Source organism: Lutra lutra, chromosome 1, assembly GCF_902655055.1.
Source record: "Lutra lutra chromosome 1, mLutLut1.2, whole genome shotgun sequence".
Taxonomy (NCBI): domain Eukaryota; kingdom Metazoa; phylum Chordata; class Mammalia; order Carnivora; family Mustelidae; genus Lutra; species Lutra lutra.
In genome coordinates this window covers 222211302-222232368 of record NC_062278.1, presented here as the reverse complement: position 1 = coordinate 222232368, position 21067 = coordinate 222211302, and the positions used below count along the sequence as shown (strand labels likewise).

Here is a 21067-nt window from a genome sequence, read left to right as displayed (position 1 = left end):
GAGGCCGCACTGAACGTGGGCGTGCAGGTGGTCTGTGCCGTAACCAGAAAACCCCTCGTGCTGTGTCCTCACGATCTGTAGGGTGTGTAGTGCTGTCTCCTTTTCGGTCTGGACATCGCTCTTGGGTTTTTATGTTTAAAAAAAAAGTTTTTGGTTTTTGCTAGGATTCCAGCAAGAAACCAGCTAATGGTTTTGTTGGTATTTCATATGTTTTCTGCTTCAATTTTGGTCTCAGTATATTGTTTCCCACTTTGGGGATCAAATTTGCTGTTCACTTTCTAGTTTCTTAAGGTGAAAACTTAGACCTTTGGTTTTTCTACCTGTGCATAAAATATAAATTTCCCCAATTCCACTTTGACGGGATCTTACGATTTTGTTATAGTGTGATCAGAGTATCATTCAGTTCAAAATATTTCCTCGTTTCCATATGGCTTGTTAGCCTGTGTTTATGGAAACATGCTTTGGTCCCCCTGGATTGGTTTCCAGTCTGACTGCCCTGCCGTGGGAGGGCTGCGTCCCTTGGTGCCGGCCGGGTGCAGTCCTGCTCGCGATGGGGCGTGAGGGGGTTCCTCTCCAGCTCGGGTTAGGGTCTCCCCGTTCTGTTCTGCTGACTGCGTCTCCGCAGGTATTCCGCACGCGCTCCGGTGCGCACCTGCAGCTGCTGCTGCTTCCTGCCGCGCTGCCCCCCCCCCCCCGCTACGACATGGGCTTTGCTTCCAGGGCCACTTGCTGCCCTCAGGTCTTTGCCATCTTTCTGGTAAGGTCGGGGTCTGCATAGTGAAACTTGCTACCTTTTATCTTCAGTTTTTCTGTTTCTTTGTAATTTAAGTGAGACTCTTGGAATCAGGAACTAGTTTAGTTTCGGTTTCCTACCCAGCCTGACAGTCTTCCTCTGTTAACTGGAGCGTAGAGATCTGTGTGTGTTTAACATAATTGACATAGTTTTGGTCCCGTCTTGCTGTTTGAGTTCATTTGTCTGTCAGTTTTGAAGGGCACGTTTTCTAGTTAGGTAGCTCTTTCTTCTGTATGGATTTTTTTAAAGATTTATTTATGTTAGAGAATGAGAGCGTGTGCTGACGAGTTAGGGGCGGGCCGGAGGCAGGGAGACCATGTTAGGCAGAAGCCGCACTGAGCACAGAGCCCGACGCAGGACTCGATCGCACAACCCCAAGGTCATGACCTGAGCCAAAACCAAGAATCAGATGCTTAAATGGCTGAACCGAGGTGCCCCCCGAGGTGCTTTGGTTTCTAGCAGTTTGAGTAAGTGTGGTTTTTAAATTTTACTGAGTTTCTCAGATTTCTAAATGCAGGGATTGATGTATTTATTCATTCTGGAAAATTCTTAGCTCTTGGGCCCTTCTCTTTCTGCCTGTTCTTGGGGATCATCTGACCCATGGGGCAGAGCCAAGCGAGGGACCCAGGTCAGGTTACCTGCGCTGCATGGCATGGCCTAGGGACCTACTGTGTGCCAGCCACGCTCCAGGGCCAGAGGGCAGAGATGACAAGGCGTGGTCACGGTGCGCTCGGCAGAGCCTCCCTGGGGTCCCCAGATGGGCAGACCAGAAGTTCGTGCAAAAGACAGAGGGCATGGGGAGGGTCCCCGAGGCAGGGACATCTGTGTCAGGAGACCATGATTCCAGACATGGGCAGAACCTTCCCCGGGTCGCCCAGTCTTTCGGTGGAGACATGGCCGCAGAGAAGGGCCAGCTCTCAAAGCAGCTGGGCTCCAGGGCCGCCTCCAGCAGGAAGAAGCTCTCGGGTCAGGGCCATTACGTTTCTTTCCTTTATTTAAAAAAATCATGTGGGGGTACGGTGTGAGGAGGGCACACCTTCCATGGCTTTGGGGAGGACAGTTTCCAGAAGGAATCACGGGGCGGGAACACGTGTGGGGGTGCAGCAGGGTTTGGGGGCAGGGCTCCGCCCTCCCGCACCTCTGGGCAGGGTGCTTGCTCAGAGGTGGCTGCAGGAGGGGCAGGGCTGCGGTATGTACAGGGTGGGGGATGGGCCAGCCGGGGACCTGGCCGCCACAGCTGACCCACGGCATCACCCGGGCAGATGGCGCCTGTGGTCTGTGCCCGTGGCTGCAGGGGCAGGATAGGCTGCGGGGGGCCTGGCAGAGCGCCAGCCTGTAGGACCTCAAGGGGGGACCAAGGCCAGTGCGCTGGGGCCCGGGGTCGGGGTGGCCTGAGCATCCCGTGACCAGACCAGAACATGAGACCCCAAGCCAATGCACTAGGGGCGCCCCTGCCGAACGCCTCCCACGCGAGGAATGGGAACCCAGAATGCATTGCCGTGTGCGGGGGAACAGGACAAACATGAAGACGGGGTCCTGGCCGAAGCCCGTGGTAAGGACGTTGGTCAGGCAGCCCCGAGCTGCAGGGACAGCGTGCAGGACTCCCACGCCCCAGGACCTGGCGGCCCCTCCGCTCAGGGCAGGTCCAGGCCGGCCCTGCCTCCTGACACCCGCAGGAGGGCCTCCCAGCTCCTGCCCGGCTCCTCTGAGCAGGCAGCCAGGCTCCCCTCAGGGAGTGACCCTCTCCTGACGCCCAGAAACGTGGCAGGGAGCGCGCCCACAGCGTGGGGGCCACGGGGGGCACGGCCTGGGACGGGGGGCAGCCTGCTGGCCTCAGGTGGCTTTCGGGGCCTGGGGGCCTAGGTGTAGAAGATGACCTCGGGGATCTGGCCGTCCTCCACGGACGTGCCGTTGTTGTTCCCGGCCGCGTAGCAGAAGGTGAAGCACGTCTTGGCCCCCGTCGTGGGGGACTCATGGGTCACCTTGCGCAGGCCCTTGGTGCCGTAGTGGGAGTCTGGGCCCTGGGAGTGGATGGGGTTCTGGCAGTCAGGCACCCCGGGGCCCCAGCAGGGCCCCTCCCAAGGGAGTGGGTCCTACTGGAGGCCTCGGGGTGGCAGCCCCCCGCCCGGGGCGATGACCACGATGACCCTAGAGCCCCACAATGGGGGGGGTCGGGGCCCTGGCGGGGTCTGGGGTCTGAGAGGGGCACCTTGAGCGTGGCGCAGGCCGTGTAGTTGACGTTGGGCAGCACCTCCACCGGCTCCTTGAACATGACTCGGAAGGTGCTGGCGGAGCCGTCACAGCTGAAGCCCGTGTCGTTCTGGCCCAGGACAGTGTTGCTGTCCGTGTGGATGATCTGGGGGGGGGGGGGGCGGGGGGAGCGGGCACTGCTCACCAAGGCCCCCCGTGCCCCCCCCCAAGACCCCACGGAGGCCCAGAGTTGGCCCGTGCCCCCACGAGCAGGCTGATGGGGGGGGCGGGCCACGGGGCGGGCACCTGGATGTTCACTTGGTAATCCGTGGGCCCGTGGATGGAGCCGTAGAGCCCAAAGCCAACCACGAAGATGCGCTTGTTGACCGAGAACCTGGGTGGTGAACAGAGCAGGTGCCAAGCTGCGGCCGCGTCCCCCGCCGGCCCCGCCCCCAGCCTTCCGGCCCCGCCCCCGGCCCGCCGGCCGCGCCCCCGCCGGCCCACCTGATGCGGTCGCTCGTCCCGCTGTAGCCCCAGCGGCTCTCCACCTGCTGGAAGCGGTTGATGCTGCACTCCTTCCCGCGGAGGCAGCAGCGCGGCCGGTCGATGAAGTCCACGTGCGGCTTGGGGTTGACGGTGAAGTGCAGGAAGAGGCTGACCACCTCGCGGTCCACGAGGATGCCGGACTGCGCGGGCCCTGCGGGCACAGGGGGGCGGAGGTCGGGCCGCGGCGGGGGCCCTCAGAGGTGAGGACACCGGGGGGGTCCGGGCAGCCCTGGCATCTGCGGGGGCGTCCAATCCGCTGGCTCCCGGGGCCACAGGCCCCTCCCGCCCCCGGGTCGCCCGGCAAGCAGTGGCCCTGGGGGGCAGCCCTGGTTCGCGGAGCTGCAGCCACCCCGCCCAGGCTCACGAGGGGCCGCTGTCTGCCCCAGCCGGCGGGGGTCCCGGCCGGGCAACCTAGAGACGGGGTGGGGGCGGCCAGCCGGCCCGGCTCCATCCACGCTTGGGGGAGCTGGTCTCCGCGGGCTGGTGACAGGCCTGTGTGCGGCCCCAGAACCGGGGGACAGCTCTGGGGGAGTAAGGAAGATACAACGTGAACAGAGTTGACACGGTTCTTTTTAATCTCTGCGTAGGAAATGCAGGAGGAAAAGGACATCAGGCCGCGGCCGCGGTGGGCTCAGCTGCCGAGTCTCCGGGCGCGGTGTTTCCCGACTTGTCTCTAGTCTCGTGTTTTCCGGTGGGACACAGAAGCAGGGGCGGTCCTTCTCTAAGACGCACTGAGCCACAGAGGGCCAGAAGGCCGGACCCGATCCCAGGGTGCAGACACAGATCATTCCCAGGGACCGCAGGCATCAGGCAGAGCAGGGCGGCCTGGGGGGGCCTCACAAGAGGGGGCTACAGGAAGCAGTGAGACCCCACACCCAGGGGAGTGGGTGGCACTAGCTGGGGTTGCCGCCCAGGGGTTCCAGCGGCCCAGTGGGCAGGGGGACCTCCAGGAGAGCAGTTTTGGGGGTGTGAGCCAAGCTGCAGCGAGAGGGACCCCCACAAGGCTCCCGCGGGTGTGGGGATGGGACAAGTCCTGGCCCCCTGACCGCCCCTGCCCGACAACAGCCTGGCGCCATCCAGAGCGCCCAGGCCCCCGTGGTCACCGTGTACTGCCGGCGCCTGGCATGCGAGAGGCACTCACTATGCCTTTGATGATGGGCGATCCGGGCTCGGAGGTCACAGCCAGCCCTGAACCCCACGTTCAAGACAACTACTCCGCAGGAGACGGCGGTCCTGGCTCGCGCGTGCTAATGGTTCTTTACCGCGGCTGCTCGATCTGGCAAGCCAAGCAGGGAGCGGGGCACACGGAGACCAGGGGCCGCGATCGGCACTAGCTACGTGGCTGGGACCGGGAGCCTCCACCCAGGACCCACCAGCCCCGGAGGGGAGGCCGGCAGCTCGGTGTCCACCCATCCACATGTCCACACAGTGGGGCTGCCTCCACGTCGGCGCGAGCCCAGCCTCCTCCCGCCTGTGCAGGCTTGTCCAGGATGTGAACCCAAGCCGGGGGGCCGCGGCGGCCCAGCCCGCACACAGACACGCGCACGGACACTCGGGACATGGAGGGAGGGAGCCCAGATGCCCAGTGGGTGCCGCCCAGGGGGTGTTGGTCTTTACACATTGGCACGCGGGCCACGCTGTCCACGTGAACCCGGCCAGGGTGTCCTCATGGAGAAGCACCCCGTACCCCAGCTCCTGCAGCTGGCTCAGGGTCACACCTGGGGACCCGGGGGGTCGTGCTCCTGCTGAGCGGCCCCCACCCCCTCCCCATTACCTGCGGCAAACTCCTCGATGGTCATGAGTGGGAAGCGGATGAGGGCCAGAGCCTTGCCCAGCACCTCGCGCTTATTCTCGGGCGTCACAGGCAGCTGCCGCCGCTGGCACTCGGCCTCAGACCAGCGGACCACGGCGCTGAACAGGCGCACCTCCCTGATGCCCAGGGTGTCCCGCTCCAGCACGGCCACCAGCGTGTCTGTGGGGGGAGGGGACCAGCTCGGCAGGGGGTCGCCGCGCCGCCCTCCCCGGCCACTGCGGCCACATGCCCCCGGCGACCAGGGCCTTACCCAGGTCGATGTCTGTGAAGCCCTCGGCGGTGATGGCGTCCGCCGTGTGCTTGTCGATGTTCTCCAGGCACAGGCTGGCCAGCTGTGGCTCGTCGAAGAGTCGCGCCTGGCGAGAGGGCGGACCTCAGCACCCGGCCGATGCGGAAACCCTGGACGCCCCTCGGGCCCAGACGAAGGCCTGAATTCCACGTCTCGCAGCCACAGGGGCCTGAGCCTCCAAGGCAGACATGGGGCCCGCAGGCGGGAAGGCAGGAAGGTCCGGGGAGAGGGCCCCACACGGCCAGCGGACAGGGAAGCCTTGCCCTTCGGACCAGCCAAGACTGCTCCATCAGGAACCTGCTTGCAGGGCGTGGGAACCGGAGCCAAAAACGTTCCGGCTCCTTCTGCCCAGCATAAGCCCTGCACCCAGTACGTGCTTTCCCTGCCTGGGGCCTGGTCGGCACAACCCACAGGGCTACGGCTCTCGGTGCCACCCGAAAGGCCTGGCTCTGGCCCTGCCACACTCCACACGAGGCTGAGCCCAGGCCAGCCAGGGAGGCGGCGGCCCTGTCCCCTACCCACCTGTGTCCACATCCTTCCCTGCCTCCAGTCCCTGTGGCCACGCCAGCCACACCCCCACGCCTGGGACCACAGACCCTGACAGGGACCTGCTCCAAGAAACTCTTATGATGGTCACAGCCCCTCTCCCCACACCTGACCCCTGAGAAAGGGCATCAAAACGCAGCTGGGAAATCTCTGGCCAGACACGTGCCAGGCACCTTGTCTGAAAGGTCCAGGCCAGGATGAGCCTAGGAAAGCTCACCTTCAGCCACAAAATTTAAGGGACGTCCAACACTCAGAGGTCCACCCCCAGCCACATCCTCCCCTAACCCTCACACGCCTGCCTTCTCGCCCAGCCCTCCCACATCCCACACACCCTCCTCGCCGCGCACCCACGCCCACCCGCGTCCCACCCCCGCCCCGCGCACCTCCCTCCTGATCGACTCCCCCAGACCACGCCTTCGCCCCCCCACCCCCATGCGCCTTAGTGTCGCCTGGTCCCAGCGCCCTCACCTGCCCTCCCCAGCAGCACACCTGCGCCCAGTCTCAGGGTCCCGGCCCCACCCCCGCGCACCAGCGTTCTCACCCGCCTCCCGCCGCATCCGCGCCCTAACCCGCCCCCACGGTGTCCTCGCCTAACCCCTGCGCCCCCGCGTCCTTACCTTCCCGCCGCCCTCTCCGCCCCGCGCCCTAGCCCCACACCCGCGTCCTCATCTGGTCCCCCCGCCCAGGCCTTCGCCGGACGGCACCCGCACAGCGGCCTTCTGATCCGGCCTCGCGCCGCAGCCCCCGTGCACCCGCGGCCTCTCCCGAGCACCCGCTTCTCGCCGGCCCCGTGAGCCTTCCTCTTGCCTGGTCCCATCATCCTCACCTGCCCCGCCCGCGCCCCGCACACCGGAGCCCCGGCCCCGCGCACCTGCGTCAGCAGCATGAACGCGTTGTCCGCCCGCAGGTTTTTCTTGAGGAACTCCACGCAGTGGGCCTCGAGCGCGGGCACCGCGTACTTCTTGGCCGTGTACAGCGTGGTCATGACCGTCTCGGGTCCGATCTGAACCTCATCCGAGTACAGAAACCTAAAACAGGACACTAGGACCGTCAGACCGGCAGGTAGCAGCGCTCCAGCCCCAGGAGCCTTCCAGAACGAGCGGGTGTCGTTGCCCTGTGACCTGCACACACAACCTGCCCAAGACCCTTATCCGCCTGGACCAGCCAGGGGCTACCGCACCCACAGTCCAGCCCCTCCGTCCCCGGGGGCACCAGCGCCGAAGCCCCCCAACTCTGCCCTAGGTTCCCGCAGCGGGGTCTGCCCTGGGGCGGCCAGAGCTTTGGGCAGCGGGCCTCGCGCCCACCTCGCACTCTGAACGCGGACGTACGGCTTGCGGTGCGGGCTGAGGCCCGCCCGATGCACAGGGACGCAGCCCCAAGAGCCAGGCCTGGGGGGCTGTGCCCGAGCGCAGCCCCCCGCCCCCGGCCCCCGAGAATGTGCCAGAAGCCGAAGAGCCCCACGCACAGGCAGCTGTGGTCCCACAGGTCAGCCCCGGACCAAGGGGGGCAGGCGCGTGGAGGCCCCCAGGCCAGCAGTGGGGGGTGAGGGCACCTGGACCCGCCCAGCCAGCAGCGGCGCCAGGTGGCAGCGCAGCCCCTCCCACCCCAGCGAGGTCCCGACGATCCTCTGGGGGGGGCAGCTCCCCAGCAGTAGCGGGACCACCAGCCCGAGCAGCACCGCCCCCGCCGCCTTCTAGGCCGGGGTCCCGCACACTGGAACCCACCACCTGTTCCCGTTTTCTCTCGGACATGTCTTTGGGTTTTTTTCTAATTACGATAAACTTCACCCAGCAAGGGGGGGCCAGGTAGGCTCAGTCAGAAGAGCGTCTGCAACTCCTGATCTCAGGGTCGAGAGCTCAAGCCCCACGTCGGAGCTGGAAGTGATTTAACTGGGGGGTGTCGGGGGGCTCAGACGCTAAGCAGCTGCCCTCCTCCGCTCAGGTCACGGTCCCAGGGTGCTGGGATCGAGCCCCGCGTGGGGCTCCCTGCTCCGCGAGGCCTGCCTCTCCCTCTACCACTCCCCCTGCTTGTGTTCCCTTTCTCACTGTGTCTCTCTGTGTCAAATAAATGGATAAAATCTTTTTAAAAAAGCAGAAATTACTTAACTAGGGATACCTGGGGGGCTCAGTCAGTTAAGCCGCCGCCTTCAGCCCATGTCACAATCCCAGGGTCCTGGGATCCAGCCCCGCATCGGGCTCCCTGCCCGGTGGGAAGCCGGCTTCTCCCTCTCCTCCCCACTCATGCTCTTTCTTGCTCTCTAACAAATAAATAAAATCTTAAAAAAAAAAATTACTTAGATAAAACTTTAAACAGATGCACAGCATAAATTACACCACTGTAAGATTTTTAGGTGTACGCTTCAGCGGCGGGAAGCACACTCCCCCGTCCTGCAACCCCCCACTCTCCGTCTCCAGAACCTTCCATCCCCCAACACGGGACAGAGTCTCCTACCCTCTGCCCCAGCCCTGGCTCCCACCCTCTCCTGTCTGTGTGGACGGGACTCCTCTAGGGCCCTCCTGGGTGGGGTCCTGCGGGACGGGTCCTTCTGGGTCTGGCTGCTCTCGCAGAGCCCCGTGTCCTCGGGGTCCCTCCGCGTTAACATTCTAGCGTGTGGACAGACACGTGGTGTTTCCCCTGCACCCGCGGGTGGACACTCGCATTGTGAATGCGGGTGCACAGGTCACGTCAGAGTCCCTGCTCTCGGTTCCCGCACAGACATCCCGCAGCTCAACTGCTGGGTCACATGGTGGCTCCATGTGGAAACCTCCTGAGGGGCCTCCGGCGCGTCTCCCACAGACACAGCCAGGTCTCACATTCCCACTGGGCCTGCACGGGGGTCCCACCCCCCACTAATTCTTGTCAGCTCTCCTGTGTTCTGTGTTTTTCGTAATAGTTACCCAGGTACGGAGTGATAGCTCATCATGGTTTTGTCACCTGTTTTTGTAAATAAGGTTTTATTGGCACACAGCACCCCCACCCCATGGCTGCTTTTACACTCCCAGCGGCGGGGGGAGTGGTAGAGACGGAGACAGAGCCCACTGGCCCCTGGGCTGAGCAATCTGAGAAGTTACACGATGACAAATCCATGAGATTGTTCCCCAGAGTGCTACTTGCCATCGGGGAAGACGCTGGGACTGGCGAAGGACCAACCGTGTCAGAGTCAAGGATTAAGGGGCATCCAGGGACCCGGCGTCCGTGAGTGGTGGGCAGCGGGAGAGAGCAGGGGTGGCCCCGAGGGGCAGAGGGGCTGCGGGCTGGAGCTCGGCCAGCACTCGCGTGGCCTTGGACACAGCAGATGGGGGCCACTTGCTCTGTCCTTCACACTTGCTGGAACTTTCATTTTTTTCTTTTCCTTCCCTCCTTCCCCGCCCCCGTATCTCCCTGTGTGACTCTGTGCCATCTTAACATTCGTACAGAGAAAACGAACTGCATTTAAAAGGGCGCCCTAGGGGCGCCTGGGGGGCTCAGCAGGTTAGCCTCTGCCTTCGGCTCAGGTCATGATCTCAGGGTCCTAGGATCGAGCCCTGCGTCAGGCTCTCTGCTCAGCAGGGAGCCTGCTTCCCCCCCCCCCCCCGCCTACTTGTGATCTCAGTCGAATAAATAAATAAAATCTTAAAAAAAAAAAAAAAGGCGCTCTAACTGCTGGGAAGTCTGGAAAGTTCTGCACCGTGATCTACACCTGCATTTCTGGAAGCGAGAGACCTGTGCTCAGCAGAGGGAGAAGAGCCCGGGCAGCACACAGCCCCGCTTCACCCCTGCTGGGGGCGGGCAGCCCTGCGCCGGGCATTCAGTGCTCCAAGGCGAACGCACTTGACAGGGAATTCCCAGGCTCACGGAGCAAACACTAGAGGCAGGACGGAAGGTTCTCCCATTATCTTGCTTTTCCACAAGACCTGTTGACTGCCAAGCGTGAGAACGGGGACGTGGACACAGCCCAGGAGCCCACAACACGCGGGGAGGGGACCAGACGCAGGAGGCCCCACGGGGTGTGAGGCCACGCGTGTGACACGCCCAGACCAGGCCCCTCCACGCACGGAAGGGGGCTCTGGGGGCGCGGTCGTCGGGGGTCTCCGCGCCGCCCCACCCCCGCCCCGCCGGGAAGGGTCCGGGAGTCTTACTTGAGCAGCGCCAGGAAGGCGGCGGGCTCCACGTCGGGCAGCTCGATCTCGGTGGACGTGGTGGCCATGCCGCCGTTGAACATGGCGTCGAAGACGGCGCTGCCCACGGCCAGCACGAACCTGGCGGCACAGAAGAGCCCGTTACGCTCCACGCCGCCCCGCCTCTGCCCGTCACCCGAGTCTGGGCTGTCGGGGGCGCAGCCGTCCCCACTGGAGCTGCTGTGGAAGCAGATGCTTCCCAAAGGGAGGAGTGGAGGAGGGAGGCTCTGCAGCCCACGCAGCGGCAACAATGCCCTGAGGCTCTGTCCCCCCGTTCCCCCCCACACCCCCACTCGGGCTATCAGAGTCTCCCCATCCCCCCCACATACACCCCCCCTCGGGCTGTCAGGGTCCCTCCGTCACCCCCCCACACGCCCCCGCTCGGGCTGTGGGCACTAGGGTCCCGTCTTGGAGGGAGGCAGATAGAGGTCGGTGCATGGACAGCCTGACTGTGGGGCTGGACGCACACAGGCTGTGGCGGGAGCGAGGGTCCAGGAAGGCTTGCAGGGACATGGGAGTGGAGTTGAGGCTGCAGGGAAGGGTACTGGGGCCCAGGGACCGGCAGGAGCATGGGGCGGCGTTAGGAGGCGGGAGCTGTGAGGCTGAAGGGTTCATCCAGTGTGACGTGACCACGGGGGACCCACCTGCCCGCGACTTCTCAACATAAAGACCGGAAGGCCCACTGGGTGAGGACAAGCAGCGAGGCACGCCCCCCCATCCTCCAAGCTGTGACCCCCCCAGCTGGAGCAGTCCACGGGCCCGCCACTCTGCGCTGTCCACTCCCAGCCTCCAGGGCTCACCCCGCAGCCCATCCGCTGCAGAGCACCTGACCCAGGTCCGCAAGGACCCCACATCACACCCAGTCCTGGGGTCCCCATCGCGATGCATGTGGGGCTCAGAGTGGCCCCACATCCTCCTTCCAGCCTCTGCCTGCCCATGGCCCCCTCACGAATCCCAGGCTGGGCAGCCCCCGACTCTTTACGGGGAGAAGGAACTCCTTCCCCAGCTCCTACCTTCCTCTCCACCCTGGGCCACACCTCCCAGGCCCTCGTAGGGGCCACCATGCAGCACAGGGCTTGAGCCCATCCGGAGAATGGACCCGAGACAGAGGACCAAATGCGAAACCAAGTCTAATGGGGAGAACAGCGTCCCTCAAAAGTCAGGTCCCCCCGGAAAGCCGGAATGGGACCTCACTTGGAAATCATCTTCGTGGATGTGACTGGTTCACGTGAGGTCACAGGGGGGCAGGGTGGCCCTAGCCCCACACCCGTGTCCTTGTAAGAGGGGACTTTGGGACACAGACACTGGGAGAAGCCAGGTGGTGAGAGGCAGACATGGGAGGGGCATGGCCACGACGCTGGGGACACCTGGAGCACCCAGGAGCTAGGAGAGGCGGGAGGGACCTCCCTGTCACACCCTGACCTCGGATGTCTGGCCCCCAGCATGGGGACAGGAAACATGTCTGTGGTCCCGCTGCCTGCAGGCTTGGCTTCCGCAGCGGCCGGCCTCGGACACGTCCCTGACGACGGCGGCAGCCCCGGGCCCTCACTGTGCTCCCGCACCTTGTAACCAGCACCTTCCTGCTCCCATGTCCCAGCTGTGCACAAGGACCTCAATCCTGGCCGGGAGACGGTTGGACGCCGCAGAGAGAGGCCACAGACAGCGCCTCGTGTGTTCACGCTGCGTGCCCAACACCTGCGGCCCCGGACCTCACGCGTCCTCACCAGCACACACGGCCACCAAGCCTGCGCCCTAGAGAGGCCACCGGGTTTGAGGAGGGTCGGCCCATCTCCCATCCCTGGGCTCAGACGCCTTCGCGCCTCCAGCCCCTCGTCACTGTGCCGGCCTCCCTTCTCCAAGCGCCAATCTGCCCCCCAGGGGGACACCACCTCGGCCCACACAGACAGCTGGGGTGAGCCACGCAGACCATGGTGAGATGTGACACCGACACGGGGATGTGCGCCCACACAGCCGGTGGGAATACGGGTCACACGGTCACTGTGGAGACGGTCCGGTTGGCCCTCTGCAGGCTGGACACAAGCTACCACGGGACCCAGCAGTTTCACGCCTGCTGCACAAGTGTCCACACACGCTGCACACCTGTGTTCACAGAGCGTGGGTCACAGCGGCCAGAAAGGGAAGCGCCCCAGTGTCCTCAGTGTGTGAAGGACACACATGGCATGGTCCGTTCCCATGCGGGAACACGGTCCAGCCTCAGGAAGGGAGGGACCCTGACTCCTGCCATGACGCGGAAGGACGCCGAGGACACGGGGCTGTGAGAGCGGCCAGACCCGGAAGGATCTGTCCCGCAGGACCCCACTCCCAGGAGGGCCCCAGAGGAGTTCCGTCCGTACAGACAGAGAGGAGGGGGTGGGAGCCAGGGCTGGGGCAGGGCTGGGGGGTCCATGCTTTGTGGAGACGGAGTCTCCATGTGGGGGGATGGAAAGCTCTGGAGCCGGAGGGTGAGGGTGTGAGTGCTTCCCACCGCAGAGCTGTGCGTGCAGAGACGGTGGAGGTGTTGACCCTAGTGTTGTGCGCGTTCTACCCAAGTTGAAAAGCTTTAAAGAAGACAGAACACGGACAAGAACCCCGGATGGCACGGGAACACCTGTTTTGGGAAAGGGGGTGCAGGCCAAGAGAGCCGCACACAAAGGCAAGGCACCACTCAAGGAGCCGGGCCTCCGGAGGGGCCGCACCTCTGCGCATCCTGTCTCGCTCCTGAGCAGAGCCGCGGGTCCTGGGGTTGTGCCATGAAGCAGGCGTGGCATGGAAGGGGTGTGCCGGGTTCTCCTCCGAGGACAAAGGGGCATCAGTGTGGTGGGGGACAGATTCTGGGGTGCTGACCTGGGGGTACTGGGTCACCCTGTGCTTTGGGCAGGTGGACGCAGACACAGGACTAAAGCGGGGTGGGGCAGCTCGTCCACTGGGAAGGGCTCCACGCTCGGACACCCTGGTGGCGAGGGGACGCCCAGCGACTGGAGCTCGGTGTCCGCGTCCCACACCGACAAATGGGACCAGCTCCTGGGAGACGTGGTGGATTCCAGAGCCGGAGCGGGGAAAGTACGAGACACACTCAGAGTGTCTCGTAGGGACAGGAAGCAGAGAAAGGCTCCGAGCGGGACAGGGACGTGGGACGGGGTCGCGGAACAGGGGATGTGGGGTGGCCAAATCCGGGGTGCTGTGAGCCTCAACAGAGTACGCGTGCGGGACACGACACATATCCACGTCCACAAAGACAGAACGAGCACAGAACTGAGTGAGCGGGTACCAGGAGGAAGGCACGGCTCTCCCTGTAGAAGTCCGGCTCACGACATGGAAAACCAGAGCGGCATCTGGTGGGCATCCTCGCCCACAACGTGACAGCCAGTGGGCAGCATGGAGAAGACACGGGGTGTGTGCAGAGCCGCAGTGTCCCCTGGGGAGAGCCCCTAGAGTGGACAGTGCTCCCGGCCAGCAGCCCTGGGAAGGACACAGGCGCTGCCGGGCATCCATAGACGGAACGGGAGCGGCTGGGGGGGTGAGGAAGGCACAGGCCACAAGCAGAGTGGCGGGAAGCCGGCACGATGAGTGTCCCGATGAGGCTCTCGCCGGACACCACGCTTCCTGGGCTCTGGGGGCAGGGGCGCCAGCAACGGGGCACAGTCGGCGACCGGCGGCCCTGGCAACAGGCTCCCCGGACACAGAAACCGAGCGCTGACAGAGAGACAACCGACGGACAACCAGAGCTGACCTTCAGGCTGTTGTAGGAGGCCGGTGGGGCGGAGCGGCGCGCAGACCGCGATACGGCTGGCCTGACCGAACCAAATCTGGGGGCCTCCACGCGCACACGCCACGGTCACGCGACGGGCACACGGCGGGGGCTGACAGCAGCCAGGGCGTGCTCCGAACAAGGAGTCCGATGACCCAGAGCCACAGTGACGCTGAGAGAGGGCCCCGCGCTGGGAAAAGAGCAGCGCTGGAAGCAACGCGCGTGCGGAGGATGGCAGCCGCGGCCGGCGAGCAAGGCCCCCCCCCAGGAGACCACCACCCGCCACGGGGATGGGCGCCGCCAGGACCAAGTGTTGCGAGTCCATGAGGCCAAGCCCGGGACTCGGCGAGGGGAGCTCCCATCCCCGGCATCCAGCGAGCACAGAGCGGACCCAACCCAAGGCGAGAAGCAGGCGGGCAAGGGGATGGCGGCACCTCGCGAGCCCGCCGCCCCCGGAGGAGAGGCACGCCGCTGGAGTCAGCCGCCAGGCGGGCAGTCGCCGTGGACCCTCAAGAAGATGAAGTTCGGAACGGTTTTACACCAACAAACGAGGGCAGCTCAGACGGAGAACGAGCCGCTGAGGACACACACAAGCACAGGGGAGCCCCTGCGAACCCCTCGCTGAAGGGAAGGCATGGCGACCCCCGGCCGCCCGGCAGACCAGAGGGAGCAGCGAAGCCGCGAGGCCAAGATGGCAGGGGCAGACGGTGCAGGCGCACCGGGAAGCAGGCTGGCGCTTTCCTTCTCTATAAAAGATTTTATTTATTTGAGAGCGCGCACAAGCAGACTTCGCCCAGCAGGGAGCCTGACAGGGATCGATCCAGGTCCCGGGGATCATGACCCGAGTGGAACAACGGAGACCCCCGGGGAGCCCCAGGCTGGCGCTTTCTCCAACTGTCTAACGTCAGGCGCCCCCCATCCCAGCCGTCCACTCCCAGGTCCACCCCAGAGGAAAGAACCCGTGTCTCCGCCCGCAGACTCGCGCGCGGCCACGCAGAAGCCACGCAGAAGCCACGCAGAAGCCACGCAGAAGCCACGCAGAAGCCACGCAGAAGCCACGCAGAAGCCACGCAGAAGCCACGCAGAAGCCAGGGCAGCTGGACGCCTGCAGTACGGACGCAGCCCGCGGCACGGACGCAGCGCCGTCCGCCCCTGCACGGAATTCAGTGGCTGCGGGAGTTACCCCAGCCATAACCGTACTGAGCTGGGGCACTGGGGGGCTCCGCTGGTTAAGCCTCCGGCTGATTTCAGCTCCCGTCTGGGGTCATGGGATTGAGCCCCGCCTCGGGCTGCACAGGGAGCGAGGAGCCTGCTGGGGGCTCCCCCTCTCCCGTCCATAAATAAACAAAATTAAAACTGAAAACAGGTAACAGAGCTGTCGCTGGGTGTTCCTCCAACGTCCTTTCTCCTCCTGATCCTCAGAACACAGCTCACGGCAGACAAAGCGTCCACTTGGGCATCGCACGGCCTATGGCCCCCACTAGGCTAGCAGTGGGGGCGGTTTGGAGGGTGGACAGTTACATGTGGATTTCTGGCCGGGGGGAGGCCAGAGCCCCAGCCCTGCCATGACTCAAGGGTTCAGTGTACTGCAAACAACAGCGTAGAGAAATCCCCCCAAAACCTTTTTTTTCTAATCTGAAGATTTCACTGGGGCACCTACGGGCTTGGTGGGTGAAGCCTCTACCTTTCGGCTCAGGTCATGACCCCAGGGACCTGGGATCGAGCCCTGCGTCGTGCTCCCTGCTTAGCGGCGAGTCTGCTTCTCCTTCCCCTGCTCGTGCTCATTTTCTCTCTCAAACAAATACATAAAATCTTTCTAAGAAAGTAAAGATTCAATCGCTTGGTTGCGACAGCTGAATTTCAAAGGCTCAGCGGCCACGGGCAGTAGCGCCGGACAGTGTGACTCTGGGCAGGTCCATCATCACAGGAAAACCTACCAGCGGTGCCAGACCACAGAATCCAGCCGACAGTTATTAGCACGAACAAGGGCTCGGACAGACATCGCTCAAATCAGACGGAAATAAACATGCTTCCCAGCAAGAACCAGCTGGAAAAATATAATGAAGATTATTCACGACAGAGAAAAAAAAAAGTGACCAAAAATCGGCAATAAATGTGCAAAAGCCGTTGTAGAAAACCACGCACCCGTCCTGCAAACCCGGACAACAGCCTGAGCAAGTGGAGAGGCTCCCGCTCCCAGACGCTCCCCACCCCGACCATTGCTCTCCCCAACCTGGTGCCACCGGTGGACCCGTCCTCCCAGCGAACTCCTTCGGCAGCTGAGATCCTAAGGAACCAGGAGTCTGCCCGGGGCCGGCAGACCGGCCCACGGCTCGTTTCTGCAAATAAAGTTTTCTTGGAACACGGCTGCGCTCGTTCACTGATGGCGCTGCCCGCAGCCGCTCTGTCCCGCCAGGCAGAAGCAAGCACCTGGGACGGAGGCTGCGTGGCCGTTTACCGAAGTTTGCCGGCGCCGGGCCGAGGGCGGCCCAGGGGTGCATCCCACCAGCGCCTTGCGTCCCTGTCTACCGGAGCAGGGCGGGGTGGGAAGGTGATCAGTGACAGAAGGGTCAGCAGGAGACCAGCTCAGAGTCTCCACAAAGAACAAGGGCCTCGCAGTTCTCCAGACGGTACGGCCAGTCATCACCAAGTTCTGGGAGCAGAACATTCGATGACCCCGGACCCCACACACCGCTCCCCACAGGCCCTCCCCGCAGGGCTCCGTTCTCCACAACGGGAGGAATTGGGGCATCTGAGCCACCGACTGCGGGAGTGTGAGACACCCAGGGCTTCCGCAGCACTGAGACCTCTGATTCGGGCAGGTCAGCGGCCCTGCAGTGACTGAGCACCTACTGTATGCCCGGCCTTTCCAGGGCTTGGAAGGCAGCAGGGAGGGACAGGAGCGAGTCAACGGCAAGAGCGACAGATTAGGAGGACACGTCAGGGGAAGGGGACAGGGTGAAGGCCAAGCAGAGCCTCCTCCAAGCAGAGCCCAGAGCCCTTCTGTCCCCCACCCTAGGTCAGCCCATGCCCACCTGAGCCTGGGGCGGGGGGTGGGCCAGCCCGAGGGGCCTTCCTTGCGGTTGGCACAAGCCCCTCCCCCAGTCTGCCTCCTGGCGTGGGCCTCAGCAGGGGCACGAACCCGCCCTCTGCAGCAGGACACCACCAGGGACCCACATGGCATCTGGCCACCCCCTTAGGCACCCCTAGCGCACAGCAAGATCTCCACCTTTCCTTGCTTCTCATGACCTTGACAGTCTCCAGGACGCCTGGCCAGGCATCCCGCCGCATGAGCCTGACCTGGGTCTGTCAGGGGCTGTCCTGGGATCAGCCTGGAAACCCTGATCTCCCACGTGCTGGGCGGATCTCGACAACAGAATCCCACCCTCCCCCAGTCCTGGAGGCCAGAAGTCCCCGGTGCAGGGGCGGCAGGGCCCTTGAGAGGCTGCAGGGGAGGGTCCTGCCTGCCTCCTCCAGCCACGGGGGCCCCAGGGCTCCAGTGCCTGCCTCTATGGTGGTCGGGGGCTTCTCCTCTGTCTCCCAGGATACCTGTCACTGGGTTTAGAGCCCACCAGACAGTCCAGGGTGATCTGACATCCTGAACTTCACCACATCTGCAAAGACCCTTTTTCCAAATATGGTCCCATTCACAGGTACCAGGCACGGGGTGTGGATACACCTTTTCGGGGGCCACCATTCAACCCACAACGCTGGGGAAGAACACAGAGGCAAGGTGCCCTTCTGGCCTGACCCATCAGGAGTCCCTGACGGACACTCAACATCACGCTGAAGTTGACCTTGACCCCTGGCTCGAGGGATGTGTGTGTGTGCCAGGTTTCCCCACAATGAGGTTACCATCACCTCCTAGGATCTGGGCCTGGGCAGGGAGCACTGGCACACACCAGTGGGGCCTCGGGGTACCGAGCTTCTGCCCCTCCCTACAGGGCCCCTGGCCTGCTGACCTCACGCCCTGGATTACGTCCCCACCTCTATTTACGCTCACCCTGGACCCCTGCGATAAGTACTTGGTGGGGTCACCAAGTCGATTCTCCTGGAAGTCCCGGGGTGGAGGCATCTGAGCGGTCAGACCCAGTTCACAGGCAGGGAAACCGAGGCCCAGAACGCCCCAGGCCACTCGCCGGGCAGTGACCCACATGATCACTGTGGGGAAATTTCACCCCCCGCGCACAAAATCACAACCCAAAGGCTGAAAAGAAAGAAAAAGAACTAGAACCTTCTATCAGCAGCGACCAAAGAGTGGGGCGTCAATGCCAGGGCACAGGGGACGAGAAAAGTGCCGTCGGCCCGACCCGGACCCTGGCTGGCAATCAAACCCACGGGCTCTGGGAGTCTCTGGGGCCCAGGCACAACAGACACTGCCCGGACCGGCAGGGCGAGCTGGGGGCCCAGGCTCCCTGGGGACTCGGGACTCGTGTGGCCGCCGGTGCAGGAAGCCACGGTCCAGCGGGAGGGCTGGTCTGAAGGCGAATGTCTGCCAGGAGGCCACCCTGCCTGTGCCCAGACCCCACTCTCGGGGCGGCTCCTCACAGCCACTCCTCAGCACCACCCTGCTCCCCTCCCCACACCTATCCCAGGCTGCCCCACCCCTCCCACGGCTCTGTCTCCACACGCTGCAGACCCCAGACCCACAGGGTCTCCAACCGCCTCCCCCCCCGCCAGGTGTCTCAGCCCTGGACATATCCCTGCCACACCTGTCCTTCCCCAGGATGCTGGAGCCAGGTCCAGGGTCCCGCCACTGCAGCCCCCCACTCTCCTCCCCTACCAAGCTGCCACCCCAGCCTGCCAGGGAGAGGACCTGCACCTGCTGTTTCGAGGGTCCCCACCAAGCGCCTACAGGCTGCACCCACAGCTGGGTCCCCCCTTCAAAGCAGCCGCAGTCCCCCTGCCCCACAGTGACCCCTTGCACCTGCTGCGTGCCCAGCCCCTCTGGTCCCCCGGCCTCCCCTCCCCCTCGCCCCACTCGGCACTGGCACCACTCGCTCAGGGCTAGGATCCCTGCTGTCCTCGCCGGTCCTCTCCCCGGGCCACATCTCCCTCCTGCTCCCAGAAAAGCTCACCAAATACCACACAAGGCTGACCTTCCCACCAGAGCCCTTGCTCCCAGCCCTTCCGTGGAGCCCCAGCCGTGCCACACCCATCCCGGACTTCTCTGGGGGGTCCCATGCCCACCTTCCCCATCCTTTCTTCACCACCAACAGCCACGGACCCTCGAGTATATGTCCTAAGGTTAAGGGCACGCGGGGCGGCCGGTCACTCCCCTGCAGCAGAAACCCTGAGGCCCCCCGACCCCGTGGGGTTTCCAGCTGCATCCACAGGGCCCCATCCCCAAAGGGCGTGGGTCAGGCGGGCAGGAGCTCGAGGCCTCACCTTGCTCGTTCCGTGCGCTCCCCAAAGCTGGGTGGGTTGGGGGGAACAGCTTTAAAGGCCAGTCGGGGCTGAGTGGATCGGATAGACATGCGGGAGGCCTGGGGCGGGGTGTGGGGTTCTGGGAGGGACCCGCACATGCATCAGCACCCTTACTCCAGCAGGGGTGAGGCCCATGTAGCTGCACGCACACGGGGGAGGGAGGTCCCGGGGACCCAACCAAAGGCCTGGAACCTTCTGCAGACAGAATCTAAATCCAGCTGCACATAAATAACCAAGAAAAAGCCAGAAACATCTCAAAGACACAGGTTAAATAAAGGCCACATGTCAGAAAGGCTGGGAGGACCGCTCACTGTGGAACATTCCAGGCCAGTGGCAAGACACCCCACACCCCCCGCCCCCCTCCCCCAATGGAGGCCTCCCAGCAAGGCCCCCCCACCCCCGCCCCAGCTCCCTGGAGTGCAAAGGGGAGCAGAGTCAGAAAGACCAGGAGTGGATGGGGGGGGGGGGTCTGACATCAGTCCCACCCCGCTGGGGGTCTGGGGGCTGCACCCAGAAGACTGGCAGGGGGGCCAGACCTGGGCCAACAATGCCCCCTTTTACAGAGACAAGGCCTGGAGGCTGGGGCAGACATGGGCTGGGGTGCCACAGAACTGGGATCACTGACCGGGTTATGCCGTTTAGGAATTTGGCCCCCGGGGTTCAAGAGGTGAGGGGGTCTGGTGGGGGCCTGAGGGTCCCCAGCGGGGGAGGATGGGGGACTTGGTGCAGGAGGCCATGGGGGGGGGGTGCAGGATGGTGGGGGCGGCTGGGTCTGGAGGGCAGGAGTCCGCTGGGGGGGTGGGGGTGGGGGTCGCAGGGCCAGGGTATGGCCAGTATCAGAGGGCTGAGGGGTGGATGGGGACCTGGCAGGGTCACAGGCCTGGGGCAAGGTGGGTCCCAGGAGCGCTGGGGCTCAGAGGACCTGGCGGTGGCGGGTCCCTGCAGCGGCTGGGTCCCGGGGATGGGACGGTGGTGGTGGGGGGATCCCAGGGTCGGGGGACGGCGGGTCCCGGGGAGCGGGGCGGCGGGTCCCAGGGCCCCGGGGCTGGGGGGCAGGGCCGGGGTGCGGGCGGGACCCGGGGCGGCGGGGCCCGAGGACTGCGGGCCCGGGGCGGCGGGGCCCGGGGCGGCGGCCCACCTGTGCGCCGGGATGCGCTGCGCGCCGAGCCCCTTGCCCACCAGGAAGTGCACGTCGCAGAGCACCTCGTTGTTGAAGAGGAAGGCGAAGCGCTCCTTCAGCGTGGGCTTGGTGGCCTGCCAGTTGTACACGGGCTCGCGCAGCAGCGCCGCCGCCCCCGGCTCCTCGGCCGCCCGCTCCCCGCCCGCCGCGGCCTGCGCGCCCGGCCCCGACCCCGGCCCCGGCCCCGGCCCCGGCGCGGGGGGCGGCCCCGGGGCGGCGGGGACCGGGACGGCGGCGGCGGCGGCGGCGGCGGCCGCGTTGCCGGGGGCGGGGGCGGCGTTGGCGCTGGGCCCGGGGCCGCCCCCCGCGCCCGGGCCGACCCCCGGCGGGCACGACGCGCGCCCGCCGCTCCCACCCGCCGCCATCTTGTCGGTGCGG

At 64.7% G+C, this 21067-nt stretch overlaps 2 protein-coding genes across 4 annotated transcripts in view; both read right to left on the bottom strand.

Moving 5' to 3' along the window:
- Positions 1-14862, bottom strand: part of LOC125089085 (uncharacterized) — a 20478-nt gene extending 5616 nt beyond the window's left edge. Inside the window, exons 1-2 of one of the 2 annotated variants that reach the window (XM_047710917.1) lie at positions 14024-14039; positions 10422-13933 (exon numbers count right to left, since the gene is read on the bottom strand). In XM_047710917.1, coding sequence (XP_047566873.1) covers positions 12876-13826 — 951 coding nt within the window. In that variant the 5' untranslated portion in view covers positions 13827-13933; positions 14024-14039 and the 3' untranslated portion in view covers positions 10422-12875. Of the gene's footprint in view, positions 1-10421 lie in introns of those variants that run through there. The other variant, XR_007123852.1, reaches the window with a different exon arrangement.
- On the bottom strand, positions 1770-21067 carry BTBD2 (BTB domain containing 2). 2 transcript variants are annotated; one of them, XM_047710603.1, is made up of 9 exons: positions 20648-21067; positions 10296-10415; positions 7049-7205; positions 5593-5698; positions 5304-5501; positions 3488-3680; positions 3290-3377; positions 3003-3149; positions 1770-2814 (listed from the first exon to the last, which is right to left on the bottom strand). In XM_047710603.1, the coding sequence occupies exons 1-9, from the start codon at positions 21052-21054 to the stop codon at positions 2653-2655; spliced, it is 1578 nt and encodes a 525-aa protein (XP_047566559.1). In that variant the 5' UTR covers positions 21055-21067; the 3' UTR covers positions 1770-2652. The 2 variants fall into 2 exon arrangements, with proteins under 2 accessions (XP_047566559.1, XP_047566567.1); XM_047710611.1 differs by lacking the exon at positions 20648-21067 and adding an exon at positions 19471-19574.

Excerpts from the sequence above, each read along its gene's own strand:
- BTBD2 (XM_047710603.1), bottom strand. The coding sequence starts at position 21,054 with ATGGCGGCGGGTGGGAGCGGCGGGCGCGCGTCGTGCCCGCCGGGGGTC. Across the intron at positions 3,150-3,289 it reads ATTACCAAGTGAACATCCAG|ATCATCCACACGGACAGCAA; the intron begins GTGCCCGCCCCG and ends CCCCCCCCCCAG. Across the intron at positions 2,815-3,002 it reads CGGCCTGCGCCACGCTCAAG|GGCCCAGACTCCCACTACGG; the intron begins GTGCCCCTCTCA and ends ATCCACTCCCAG.